This window comes from Anguilla anguilla, chromosome 6 (genome assembly GCF_013347855.1).
Source record: "Anguilla anguilla isolate fAngAng1 chromosome 6, fAngAng1.pri, whole genome shotgun sequence".
In the NCBI taxonomy this organism is placed as follows: domain Eukaryota; kingdom Metazoa; phylum Chordata; class Actinopteri; order Anguilliformes; family Anguillidae; genus Anguilla; species Anguilla anguilla.
Window position 1 is genome coordinate 15,167,018 of NC_049206.1, and position 15,505 is coordinate 15,182,522.

The 15,505-nt window shown below is 34.2% G+C and overlaps 1 gene segment (V, D, J or C); it reads right to left on the minus strand.

Annotated features, from left to right (window-relative positions):
• Positions 1–5,393, minus strand: part of LOC118230334 — a 29,115-nt gene extending 23,722 nt beyond the window's left edge. The window contains 1 exon segment of the C gene segment in view: positions 5,342–5,393. Coding sequence covers positions 5,342–5,378 — 37 coding nt within the window.
• Positions 5,394–15,505: the final 10,112 nt, after the last annotated feature.

Sequence of the window (15,505 nt, forward strand, 5' to 3'; positions counted from 1 at the left end):
ATGAGCAAAACCTAAACTTTATAGGACATACTATTAGTCTTACTAAAAATGGTTATAACCAAGACCTACCGCAACAAGAATTAAATTTAGTACATTCTTAGCAATTGCCCGCAATTTAACTGCTAGTGCTGTCCACTAGTACTAATTGGTAAATACAGCAATAACCTGAATTTATGGAAAAATGTGTTTGAATTGAAGGAAATAACACTTACATTTGAAAATATTAAAAGCAAAACTTGATTGAATCCAGGCGCAAGTGCTTCAAACCATTTTTATAGGGAAAAAGAAATTAAACATCTCAAAGGAACCAAGATTTACACTGTGAAAAACACTATAGATGAAAAATTAAAGACTCACTTGATTCAATGGTTAATCTGGTCCCTTCACCAAAAATGAGCTTGTTGAGCCCTGTCCCAGTATTCACACAGTGTAACAAGAGCTAGCAAATACTAGATCTGACCCAGCCAATGCATCCTTACAAGAAGAGATCCTGAAAAATTATTATTGGCCTTAATGTCATTATAAATTGAGCCAAACAAACAAAGCACTTAGTTGGAATAAATGTCAGCATTGGTTTGAGGACCAATGATGTATAGAATAACAAGATTCTTTAAACAAAAGCACATACATTAGCACCTAAATGTATTATTCATTGAAGAGTCAATTATGTGATACAGTAAGATTCAACTGGCAGTATTTAAACATATTTAAAATGCTGCTTAAGTATATAAAAGCAAATTTAAATAAAGTCAGTTTAACCAGAAAAAGAATAATTTTTTACATTGAGTCATTTTTCCCATCAACAAGAACACTTTTGGTTTTGGTTATTTTGTCCAGGAAAGTTTAATGTTGTGTAGTTGCTCAGATGAATATTTAAATGATGATACTCACTTGACTCAACAGTCAGTTTAACTCCCTGCCCAAATATTAGCTTCCAATTGCCAGATCCAGTCACACAATGATCTGCTCTTGAACAAAAAATTACTTGCTCTGACTAATGGAGTGGGTAAGGTCACACAATACTCTAAACGTTCAACGATTTTAAATCAGTTTTACCGAAATGGAGCTTATAATTTTTATATATAGGGAAAAAAAATGATTTTGGATAAATGTTGTTCAATGGATCCATGTTAAATGGATGTTTGAACATTGAATGCTGCCACTCCACTCTAAGCATTTTGTGTAGTGAGCATATCAATGTCTCCTGCTCTTTTTCATTTCTTTTTTACTTCTGTTTTCTTTTATATTATTCTGCAGAACTATCTCCCAATCAACTTCATCCTGTACCAGAGAAACAAAATTTCTTTATATATCATGACTTGACTCCGACTAGAACATATACTTACCCATGTAATGAGACAATGCAGCTGCAAAAATGCTCTGTTTGATGCTTCTATGGTTTTTGCATTAACAACATATCTATAATTCCATTTGGATGTATTGTTAGATATTTTTTTCACCTCTGTCTCAAGTTACTTTTTCAGTGTGTTGAGAGCATACATCAGTTAGCATGAATTCACCAATTCAGCCTCAAATGCGGAAAAATACTTTTACTGGCAATGCTGTATATCAAAAATCTAATTATGCTCCTAATTATGCAGCTATACTGTGAAGTAAAGGTACTATAATACTCACCAAGCCTAAGTGATGTAACAATCAGCTTTGTCCCTTGGCCAAATATTAGCTTATTCCCATATCCCACATTCACACACTGCTGGTTCCTCTCTCAAAAACTCCCTCAGTAGAACAATTCACAATAACTGGAATTATTATTACAGAGTGTCCTATATTAGTAATTATACTAACAAGGAAATAATTTCTCATTGGAAAGAAACACACATTTAAGGAAATTCCATAGTTACCATTAGTTTTATTGAGTAGTTGGTTACCACTGCCAAATATCAACTAACTTGTAAGAACCAACTTGAGGGAACTAACACGAAACAGTGACTCCCATGTACCATTTACCATTTTTTCTCATTATTTTTTACATATAAACTATTCCAATAGTCAAACCTCTCTCCAAACCTTTCCCAGTTCCTATTAAATCAGTATTATTCACTTTTACTGTCAATCATGCATTGCCATGATCAAATGATTTCAACCTCAGTTATTATGAAAATACAATTAAATTCCTACATTAATATCTATCAGACTGGAATAAGTCAATGTAAGACAAACTGGACCAATAAGCAAGGACTTACTTGATTCAATGGTTAGTTTGGTGCCTTCCCCAAAAATGAGCTTGTTAAAGCTCTGTGTATTCACACAGTATATTAAGAGCTGTCAAATACTCCAGAGACTAAGCATGAGGCTCTGGGATCAACAAGTTATTTTGCCTCTGAACATAGGGTTTGTCTTTATTAAAGATATCTCAAACTACATTTTTAATGTTCAATAAATTCTAATAGTATTGCAGCTGTGCAATTAATGCAGTTTTTAATGGTTTTTATGGTTTGACTTATGAGTGATGCAGCCATACGGATCAGTGTTAAAGACAGACCAAAGCACTTCATTTGTGTCTGTAGTGGACAATGCCCTGTTCTGTTTTCTTTTTCCACTTTTCCCTTTCTAATTCCAAAGTCAAATATACAGGATAGTATTTAAACTAAATCTGAGTCACTTACTTGGTTGCACAAGTAGTTGGGTCCCCTTTCCAAATATTAATTTAGCTCCAGCATTCACACAGTCACAGCTATCATCACAAAAACCTATGTGCATATTTATGCATCTGCCAAAGGATGACAGTAAGAACAACAATAATGACAATATGGACATTTTTGGCCTGTATATTATCCACACTGTAAATGAATCAATTTTATGCTGCTTAAACCTTGATAACACTCATGTACAGGGAATTATATGACAAAAAGCAATGCATGGTATGATGTAAATGCAATGCATGTTACATCATACCATATGAGCCAAAAATAATAAGGAATCTTTCTCAATAAAATATTACTCAATAAAAATGAGCTAATCTTTTTTGATTCCACTTTATCACAAGTCCCATAGCCAAACAACAGCTTTCCAAAGTAAGCTCCTGAGATGCTTAATAACAACGTAACCGGAATACAGTTAACACTTTTACCTTAGAAAATGATACTAAATCAGTATCATTCACTTCATCATCAATCATTTACTGCCAAGATTCATTAATCAAATAAATGTGACATTCTATAACAAATTCATTTTTCACATGTGGTGAGTAAAATACTGTAGAAGGAATATCAAAGCTATGCCATATACCATGGCACAGCCATCCAGATTAGTGTTAATGACTGACACAAGGCCCTTTTATACATATAATGAAATGTAATGAAAAATATCCCCTGGGCTTTAATTACATTTCCATTTATAATGGAAAGGTAAACACAGGAGCATTTCCAGCGAAATAGCTAACACTTACTTGGTTGTACAGTTACTTGGGTCCCGCTTCCAAATATTGTTTTATAGCCAGTATTCACACAGTCACAGGCTACATCACAAAAACCTGCTTACAAATCTGTAAAATCTTTACCAAATTAATCACAGTGAGAATACTGAACTCATCTGAAATTGCTAATACTGATGACTTGATAAGCTAAAGTGGAATTGAACTGAACCTGCAGACCACAACTACGTAAAAAAGTTAAGTCCAGTTAATTTTTTTATTTTGAAATCTTTTTCTTTGAAATGTAAAGAGGGAAATCCATGCTACAAAATTTTCAACTGATAAAACCTTCATGCACAATGCATAATATGCATAATAAATCTGCACCCTTGCTATTATTTTATTCATATTCATATGAATGCGCATAGTATGTAAACATCTTACTTGATTGTACTGTAACACGGGTTCCATGGCCAAACACCATTTTTCCATAGCCTCCAGTATTCACACAGTAAACACATCCTCAGCAAAAACCTGGCCAGATTCTTAAGATGTTTACTGTAATAAAGCTGTAATCTGGACACAGCTAACACTTACTGCCATGTACCTTAGATACTGCATGAGACTGTACAAAATATTGCCTGTAATTAATGTATTTACAATACTTTTTAAATGGTTTCAATTCTGTTAATTTCATTTATTGTTAATATGGGTAAATCCAGTTTTTATGCGATTATAAATTAAGTTTTGCTGAATTGCTGAATTACTGTTCTGCAGTTACATTTTCCATATACTGCAATTATATTGATCACATGCCGCAATTTCCATTGATTAAACAAAACATTATTTTTATGTTTCTCTCATGAAGCACAAAGTTTAGGAAAGTCCATACTTACCACCAGGTTCAATGAGTAGTTTGGTGCCAGACCCAAATATCAACTTGTAAGAACCAGTTTGAGCATTCACACAGTAGTTTAACATGATACAGTAACTTCTGTGTACTATGTTCTCTCACATTCTTTCCAAATAAACTCTTCCACTTGTCATAACCCTCACAAAACCTGTCCCAGTTTCTATTAAATCAGCATCATTCACTTTTACTCTCAATCATTGATTGCCAAGATTAATTAATGAAAGATTAAAGAACTTTCCATTTGTGTCTGTAGTGAGAAATGCCCAAGTGGTTTGTTCATGTTTTCTTTCAAATCCCAACATGAACTAGACAAGACAGTATGTCATCTAAATCTCACTCACTTGGTTGAATAAACAGTTGGGTCTCCCTTCAAAATATAAATTAAACACCAACATTCACACAGTCCCAGCCATCATCAGAAAAAACCTGTGTGCATATTTGTACATATCACAGTGGATGACAGTGAGAACAATGAATTCATCTAAAATGACAAGCTACACATCTTTGGCCTGTATATTACCCACTTTCCAGGAAAATAGAAGATAAATAAATTGTATGCTGCTTAAATATTACTGACATTCAAGTACAGAGAATTATGTTCCAAAATGTAATATAATTCATGTTACATGATATGATATGTGCTAAAAATAAAAATGAATCTTGCTTGATAAAATAACATTCAGAAGTAATCTTACTTGATTCCACAGTTACATGGGTCCCAGAACCAAACAACAGCTTTCCAAAGTTTCCAGTATTCACACAGTGATTACATCCTCAGAAATAACCCTACTAACCTCCTGAGATGCTTGATGGAGATGTAACTCAAAAACAGTTAACACTTGCCACCTTTTAATTACACTTTTCACATGATACTGCACTAAATCATATTTATTTGTGTCTGTCAATAAACTGCACTCCAGCAGCTAGTGTTTTCAACATTGGTTATGGGGAAATATTTTTACATTAATCTGTAAGGCAAATATGTCAAAGACTAAAGCAAATTAATTAAATCAAAAACATGGTAAGTGAACCACTATACAAGAAATATGACTTACGTGATTCAACAGTTACTTTGGTCCCTTCACCAAACATGATCTTAAAGCCTTGTGCATTCACACAGTAAAATATGACCTCACAAATATTCTAGAGACTAATCATGCATGAGTGTAATTAAGAGCAATATGACTCTCATTACTTATTAAATACCATTTACAAAAATGATCTGGGAAAATATTCTTTTGGTCCAATTATGTCCAAAGGGGGATTTTTTAATTTGAAATTTTTGCTTGTTGTTGACTTTCAGTCTACATAGTGTAGACTATATGGCACCCAAATTGTGCAAAGAATGTGTACCAAGACACCATTGAATTATAGTATGCATTATACAATTAAATTTAAAATATTTAATAAAAGAGTAGCAAACTCACTTGATTCCACAGTTACACGGGTCCCATAGCCAAAGACCAGTTTTTGAAGGCCTCCAGTATTCACACAGTAAACACATCCACAGCAAAAACTCTCCCATTCCTCAGAGAATAAATATGGATTTCTTTTCCTACCCATGATGCTACTTTGCAATCAAGCAATTGATTTGTGGTAAATAAAAATGTATGCAATTAAATAAATACACAGCATTTCCGTAATATTTAAATGCCATTTTTGAACTAAAGACATTTTCAAATCCATAATGAGCAGAACCTGATTTTTAATACATTTTGGTCTTCCAATCAAAACCACAGAAAGATTTAGATTCAATGAACATTTTTCCTTAATATTTGTTCACATTTAAACAGCTAGTGCTTTTGACAAACACTGCTTGGTGAGTACTGCAATAACCACATTTTTATTTTTTATTTTATTCATTTATTTTTAAGTTTTAATTTAAAGGAATTGTGTTTGTATCTTTTTTTGCATATTAAAATTAAGAACAAATCTTGTCTGGTCATTGGGTCAAATGCTTTTATCATTGTTTATAGAGAAAAGTAAATTAAACATGTCAAATAACCCAAATCCCAGGTCATTGATATACGCTGCATTAAACTCTCTAGAATGAAAATCAAGTACTTACTTGATTCAATGGTTAATGGGGTCCTTTCACTAAAAATGAGTGTATTTCCACCTGACCAAGTATTCACACAGTGTAACAAGAGCTATCAAATATTATGCAGATTGGACCTATCTCTACAAGGAGAGAATCTGAAAATGATTCTTGGTCCCAATGTCATCATAAATTGAATCAAACAAACTAAGCACTTAGTAAGAATGAATGTCAGCACTGGTTTGAAGACTAATGGCAAATAAAATAACAAGTCTGTTTGAACAAGGGCACACACTTGTGCACCTAAAAACTCATGATTCATGATTATGGCTGTTTTCAATGTGCTATTCCTTGAAGACAATCAATAATGTGATAAAAACATCTGACAGTATTTAAACATGATCAGAAACATAATTAAAATTAAATACAATCAGTTTAACCCATAATTATTATTTTTTCTTACATCGAGCCATTTTTCCCTGTCAACATATATACTTTTGGTTGTGGTCATTTTGTGCAGGAAAATGTATCACAAAAATACTTATATCATTGTTTATTATTATGCAATTGCTCACAACCGTTGAATATTTAAAAGATGATACTCACTTGACTCAACAGTCAATGTAACACCTTGGCCAAATATTAACTTCCAAGCGCCACTCCCAGAAGTCACACAATGATTGGGCCTTGAACAAAAAACCACCTGCTTTGACTAATGGAGCGGCTATGGTCGCACAAAACTCTAAAGTCTTCTTGACTTGTAAATCAGTTTTACAAAAATGGCGCCTATACATTAAATATATATATATATTTTTTGTAGTTTTACATTCATCATTTGGATATTGAACACTGCCACTCCAGCTTCAACATTTTGTTTAGTGAACAGATCGATGTCTAAGCTCACAGCCTCCTGCTCTTTTTCATTTCTTTTTTACTTCCGTTTTCTTTTATATTATTCTGCAGAACTACCTCCCTATTACCTTCTCCTAGTGCCAGGCGTTTTTATGGGTTTTAGTTTAAACAAATGAAAATATACTTCCTAATGTATAGTGACAATGCAGCTGTAGAAAAGCTCTGTTTGATGCCTTTGGTTTGTTGTCATGTCAACATTCCTTTAATTCTATTTTGAATGTATTGGTGAGATATTTCTTTCAGCTCTGTCATGGGTTTCTTTACTCAACGTGTTTGTTGATGGTTATATCAATTAGCTTGAATTCACTAACTCAGACTCAAATACAAATATGTTTACTGGCAGTATTGTATATCAGTAAATCAAATCACAAGCTACTGTATTCTGTGAAGTAAAGGTACTATAATACTCACCTAGCCTAAGTGATGTAACGATCAGCTTTGTCCCTTGGCCAAAGATCATCTGCTCCCCAAATCCCGCATTCACACACTGCTGTTTCTTCTGTCAAAAACTCTCAGTAGGACAAGTCACTGGACTTAACCGTAGGACGCGTCACAAGTGAATATGTTTTTTTGAATAGATTATTTATTTTATTTAATTAATGAATTACACAACATTTTTCTATTTCAGCGACCACCCAATGTCATGCAATTAAGGTTTGGATTGAATAGGTTGCTAAAAACTGCACATAGCATGTATTCCTGAAGTCTCCTAATATGTATTCTTTAAGTTCTCGAAACTGAATTATTTTGAATTAGTTGATCAACTTCTAATTTAAATCCCAAAACCAACTGCTGAATATGGTCCTATGTGTGTAGATAGCATTCATGTCACAGACATGAATGTGTATTCACTATTTATACATTAAACACACTTCAGGAATCCTCCTTGTTTCAAATGGCTCTGAAACAAGTATTGCTGACAGTTAAGTCATTTTTAAGACATTTTAAGAGCATTTTAAAGGCACTTTCAAAATCCAAAAGCCATTTTTGCTCTATTACCACAGGTGGGTCTGAGTTCTCCTCATCCTCACATTCTCTCATGCACACTGCTTATTACATGTTTAAGATGAGAAAACCTGTTTAAAAACGTGTTTTCTAGCTATTCCAACAGTCTATTGATTCATGTAATTTTTTGAAGAAAAACTATACTCACGTGACTCAACAACCAGCCTGGTTCCTTCACCAAATGTTACTTTATATTGTCCAGTGTTCACACACTATTGGCTCCCACTGCAAAAACCTCCTTTTTGCGCTTTCCCTTAGCTGAATTGAGGTACTTGAAATGCGGTCTAAAAGTACGTTTATTTAATGTATGGCTGTATGTTAAAGATATGTCTGTTATCACTGACCACTTTGATTTTGATCTGACCAAATTCACCAACCAAATAATTTAACCAAAAATTTAAAACCCTGGAGGCCATTCTTCTTTCAGAATAGGGAAATTACTATGAATTCTTTCCCAATGTATATCATATTGGGATAATATAGCAATATAGCAAGTACTTATGCATGAGCAATAGATATAAGATAATAAACAAATTGAATAAGGTTTCTCACTTGATTCCACAAAGAGATTTGTTCCAGCTCCAAATATCAGTTTTCTTCCCCCGTCATTCACACATTCATATAAAGCCCAGCAAAAACCAGGGCAGAATACTGACCTCCAGACAGAGTGAACAGCCTTTCTGTATGAATAACATACATCACAATGTACTAATATTTTTGTATGTATGTACTTACTGGAGCTAATGACTAAGGTAGTTCCATGTCCAAAAGTAAATGAACTTGCTCCGTATGTCACACATTGTTTCGTACCCAATCAAATATCCAAAGTGCCTCTTCAATTTTTACTCTGCTACTGAATTAGTAGTTCTTGTTCATAGAGAATTTAGAATTTATTCTGGCGTGTACAAATGTTTTATGAATGCTCATTAAAACGTGATACACTTGAATAATTGTTGGCATTCATAATAACACTTTTGCACAATCTGAATCATTCCCTATTTCTTGGTAGAAGTAATACATGCAGTGTTGACAATTTGAAACACTTACTTGATTCTACAATCAAACGTGATCCCTGTCCGAAGATTAGCTTCCAATTTCCAGTAGTCACACACTGAAGATTACCTTTACAAAAACCTGCATTCTCTACATGGAACTACGTATGTATAGGTGACACTGATATAAATGATGTTATGGTTTAAATGTAGACATTCTCAAGCTGTCTACAAGGCATTGTCATTACTTACAATTATATTATGAATCATAATTAATATTAGAATGTCGTTTGCGTACCTGTAGTAATTAATAGCTTGGTTCCATTTCCAAAAATCAGCTTCCCCACTCCCACTCCAGAATTCACACAGTGCTAATCAGCATGACAGAAAGCTAGTGTCTGAATAAGACCCCTCAGAAATAACAACACAGTTAGTCCTGAAACCAATCTTACTTTTAACATAATAATATACCTTGACTGAAGCCAGATGAGTTAATAAATTAATATCACTGATCAAACCATATCATTAATATTGCATCAAATGATTTAAGACAGTGTATCTCACACAAATACGCCTGATATAAGCTGAATTTTCTTTATAAAATTCTGGACAATCTTGGAAATGGACATTTCTAGCTAAAATGCAGCTCTGACATTTTTCCATGTTGTTTTCTCACCAGAGCTTATGATTAACGCTGTCCCCTTTCCAAAAATCAGCTTCTGTCCTCCTCCAGTATTCACACAGTGCTAATCACCCTGACAGAAAGGTAGTGTCTGACTGGGGTCCCTCAGAGTTACAAACACAGCTGTTATTCCCAAAATACTAATGGCTCTGACACAAGGAAAAGGTGTCTGACTGAGATCCCTAAATATACTGTAATATAAGCCCAGCTATTAGTCCTGAACCCCATATTACTCTGAAATCAGATTGGAGTTACATGAATATCATTAGCCCACTAACTGATTGAAAACAACCCAGGGTCCTCAGGCAAATGTTCATGTCTTCAGTCAACATTTTTCTTTACAGATATGAATATAATCAAAGGCAAAGTTTGTTTATTACTTAAATTCGGTTTTAGCATTTGTTTAGCATTGTTTGCTCACCTGGACAATGCTTAATTAGCATGACAGAAAGGTAGTGCCTGACTGGGATGCCCCCGTGATTACAAACACAGCTGTTATCCTTAAAACACTAATTGCTCTGACACAAGAATGCTCTCTGAGTAATATCAGATGGGAGTTAATTAGTAAAATAATAACAACAGCCCACCTGACTGACTTCAAACAATATTCTTTGGATGTATGGATCCAGATTAAATCATAAAAATGCTTCAAATTATTAAGATAATTATGGTCAAAGTTGCTTCTTGCTGTAATGTAGCTGTAGTTTATGATAGTATTGTTTGCTCACCTGGAGTGATGATTAAATTTGTGCCCCTTCCAAAAATCAGCTTCCATCCACCCGTGTCGGCATTCACACAGTGCTAATCACCATTACAGTAAAGTACTGCCTGTCTCCGAGTTTCTAAAAAATGATATAGACACTGTTCTCCAAGACTTTGGTCAGTCATTAAACTGAATCAGGTGGATGGGTTATTAGTTTAAATGAATGTAAGTTGAAATAAATTGAGACTGGAGTTAAAGAACACATTTGACCCACTAATCATCTGCAAACAGTAGACATCCAGACAATACCTGCAGCATTTTCAGGAATTGCTATTTAGCTCATAAACATAGACCAAAAAAAATAAAAGTCATATTTAAAATAAATTTTATATTTAAGATCTTGTATTTTGTATATGTGATGATTACTCTATAAACTACAGAAGGAATTTATTTAATAGCCTGATATCATTCACCAATGAAGATGACTGTCACACATTTCAACAAGCGTCCTTAGGAAGAAGCTCTCCTGTACTTGAATGCTGAGCTCACCCTTTCCCTGCTCTTTTTTTTACTATTTAAAATTCCATAAAACCAAAGACCATGGGTTTCTAGATTTTTTACTAACTCAAGTCAATATTCTGTTCACTTTGATCCTCTCACAAATTTCAATTAAATTATGCTAAGCAGCAGAATCTATGGAATAGGCTTCACTTTACCATGCTACAGTATGCATCACCAATTGCAAACTCTAAACTTGGCAATTGAAATCAGTTCAGAGGTCATCCTCTGTTCCACGATAGAATTTTTAAATACAACATTGGCAATTTTTAACACTTACGTGATCCTACAATCAGACTCGTTCCCTCCCCAAAGAATAGCTTATAATTTCCAGTAGCAGTCACACACAGAAATTAACCTCCACAAAAACTTGCATTATCTACGTGTACTGAAAATTGTACAGGTGACACTAATACACTTGTGTTTAAACATACACACTATCAAACTCTACAATGAGTTGTCATTAAAATCATATGGTGTATAATAATTCATATTAAAATCTTTTTGCTTACCTGTACTAATTAATAACTTTGTTCCCTTTCCAAAAATCAGCTTCCCTACTCCCCCTCCAGCATTCACACAGTGTTAATCAGCATGACAGAAAGCTAGTGTCTGAATAAGACCCCTCAGAAATAGCAATACAGCTGTTAGTTATAAAACCCTACAAACACTTAACATAGTTATATCAGAGGAGTTCAATAATAAACTAATATCATCGGCACACCAACTGATTTCAAATGGTAAATCTCAAAAAATACCCTCACATTCCATCAAATAAATATTCCTTACAACAATTAGCATAATATGGAAAAGGTAATTTCTAACTAAAATATAGCTTTAACATATTACCATGTTTTTTCCTCACCTGGACTTATGATTAACTTTGTCCCCTCTCCAAAAATCAGCTTCTGTGCACCTCCTCCAGTATTCACACAGTGCTAATCACCATGACAGAAAGGTAGTGTCTGGCTGGGGTCCCTCCGAATTACAAACAGAGCCATTAGCCCCAGACTTTTAGAATAGTTCTGACAGACGGTGAAAGGTTCTGAATGAGATCCCAGATAAATATTATAATATAGACACAACTGTTCGTCCTGAACCCCTAATTACTCTAAAATAAAGATAAACTCTGGCTGAAATGAGACTGAAATTAAATTATTAACATTAGCCTACTAACGTATTACAAACAACGCAAAGCCCTCGGACAAATGTCCATGTTTTCATCTCCCACGTTTCCTTTTCAAATGTTAATATAATCAAGGGCAAAGTTAGCTTCTTACTAAAATGCAGTTTTAGCATTGAACCATAGTGTTTGCTCACCTGAACTTATGAATAACTTTGTTCCCTTTCCAAAAATCAGCTTGAATCCACCTCCTCCAGCATTCACACAGTGCTAATCACCATGGCAGAAAGGTAGTGTCTGACTGGGATCCCCCAGAAATACAAACATAGCTGTTATTCCCAAAATACTAATTGCTCTGACACAAGGATAAAATCTGCCAAATAATAGATGGGAGATAAATAATAAAATAAAAATAATGAAAATAACAGTGGCCCACCAACAGATTTCAAATAACATGCTTTGGATATATAACTCCAGATTAAATATTCATGCATGAAATTATGAATATTAACAGTGTCACAGTTGCTTTTTTCCATGATGTACATGTAGTTCATGATAGTATTGTTTGCTTACCCGGAATTATGATTAACTTTGTACCCCCTCCAAAAATCAGCTTGCTTGCACCTCCTCCAGTATTCACACAGTGCTAATCACCATGACAGAAAGGTAGTGTCTGGCTGGGGTCCCTCCGAATTACAAACAGAGCCATTAGCCCCAGACTTTTAGAATAGTTCTGACAGACGGTGAAAGGTTCTGAATGAGATCCCAGAGAAATATTGTAATATCGACACAACTGTTCGTCCTGAACCCCTAATTACTCTAAAATAAAGATAAACTCTGGCTGAAATGAGACTGAAATTAAATTATTAACATTAGCCTACTAACGTATTACAAACAACGCAAAGCCCTCGGACAAATGTCCATGTTTTCATCTCCCACGTTTCCTTTTCAAATGTTAATATAATCAAGGGCAAAGTTAGCTTCTTACTAAAATGCAGTTTTAGCATTGAACCATAGTGTTTGCTCACCTGAACTTATGAATAACTTTGTTCCCTTTCCAAAAATCAGCTTGAATCCACCTCCTCCAGCATTCACACAGTGCTAATCACCATGGCAGAAAGGTAGTGTCTGACTGGGATCCCCCAGAAATACAAACATAGCTGTTATTCCCAAAATACTAATTGCTCTGACACAAGGATAAAATCTGCCAAATAATAGATGGGAGATAAATAATAAAATAAAAATAATGAAAATAACAGTGGCCCACCAACAGATTTCAAATAACATGCTTTGGATATATAACTCCAGATTAAATATTCATGCATGAAATTATGAATATTAACAGTGTCACAGTTGCTTTTTTCCATGATGTACATGTAGTTCATGATAGTATTGTTTGCTTACCCGGAATTATGATTAACTTTGTACCCCCTCCAAAAATCAGCTTGCTTCCACCCATTCCAGTAGTCACACAGTGCTATTCACCATAACAGTAAGGTAGTGTCTGATTCAAATCCCTCAAAAGCAATATTAACACTGTTATCCAACACTTTTGTCAGTCACAATGGACTCTCTGACTTGTTAGCTTAATAATTTCAAGATATATTATTATGTAAATTGAAATAATTTGAGACTGGACATAAATAGCACATTTAACCCACTGATCAGTTGCAAACAGCAGACATCCAGATAATACTTGCCCTATTTTCTGGTATTTCTTAGTTGACTCATAAGAAATGCCTGATAATTGCAGTAACAGTGAAATACATAAAAACATGAACCAAAAAAACATCATATGCTTATAATAAAAGTCATATTTAAAATAAATGTTGCATTTAAGATTTCTTATTTAGTAACTGTGGTCAGTGCTGTATAATCTGCAGAATACATGTATTAAATGGGAGATCACTGTCACACCATTTCTAGAAGTGTCCTTAAGAAGCTCTCCTGTACTGAATGAGCTCACCCTTTTCCTGCCCTTTTCTTTTAATATTTAAAATTTCATAAGGCCAAAGACCATGGGTTTCTAGATTTTTTACTAACTGAAGGCAATATTCTGTTCATCAATTTGTGCTTGTTACAAAGTTCAGTTAGCGTTGTGCTAAACTGCTGACTATAGAATAGACTTCATTTTACTAAAAATGCCACACATCCCCAGTTACACATAAAAACCTCCAGTAACTTCCACATAATTTCTATAAAGTTCATATCATTTTCACGTGAAATGTATTTCACAATTTGATGATGATAATCTGAAAGAAAATTTACTTAAATTTACTAGCTCTACAATAATATGACGACTTCCTGCACCAAATGTAAGATGGCAGTGGAAATCGTTCAAAAGGGCATACTCTGTTCCTTGGTAGAAGTTTTAAATGTAACTTTGGCAATTCAAAGCACTTACTTGACTCTACAGTCAGACTTGTTCCCTGCCCAAAGAGTAGCTTCAAATTTCCAGTAGCAGTCACACACTGAAGATTACCTTCACAAAAACCTACACCATCTCCAAATAATATAATTGCAATGATGACACATTGTTGACAGCTTAAGAATGTGTACTTTTAAACACAGGTATATTCACATCACCAAATGCAAAGGTGATATGAATATACCTATGTTTGAAAGCACATATTCTCAAGCTGTCAGAAATGTGTCATCATTGCAATTATATTATGTATCATAATTAAAATTAGAATGTTTTGCTTACCTGTAGTAATTAATAACTGTGTTCCCTTTCCAAAAAGCAGCTTCCCTGCTGCCCCTCCAGCATTCACACTGTGCTAATCAGCATGACAGAAAGCTAGTGACTGAATAAGACCCCTCAGAAATAACAAAAACTGAGTTGTTCATCTTGAAACCCTACTTACTCTTAACATAATGATAAACTCTGCCTGAAATCAGAGGAATCCAGTAATTAATTGATAACAATGACACACCAACTGATTTCAGATGGCGTATTTCCAACAAATACCCCAAAATGCAATCACAATTTTCCTCACAAATATATGCATACTCTGCAGAAGGCCATTTATAAATATCATGTAGCTTCAACACATTACCAGAATGTTTAGTCACCTGACGTATGATTAACCCTGTCCACTTTTGATTACAAGCAACACAATGTCCTTAGATGAATGTCCATGTCTTCAACCCACATTTTTACTTTACAAAAGTGAACATAACAAAGGGCAAAGTTTGTTTCTTAC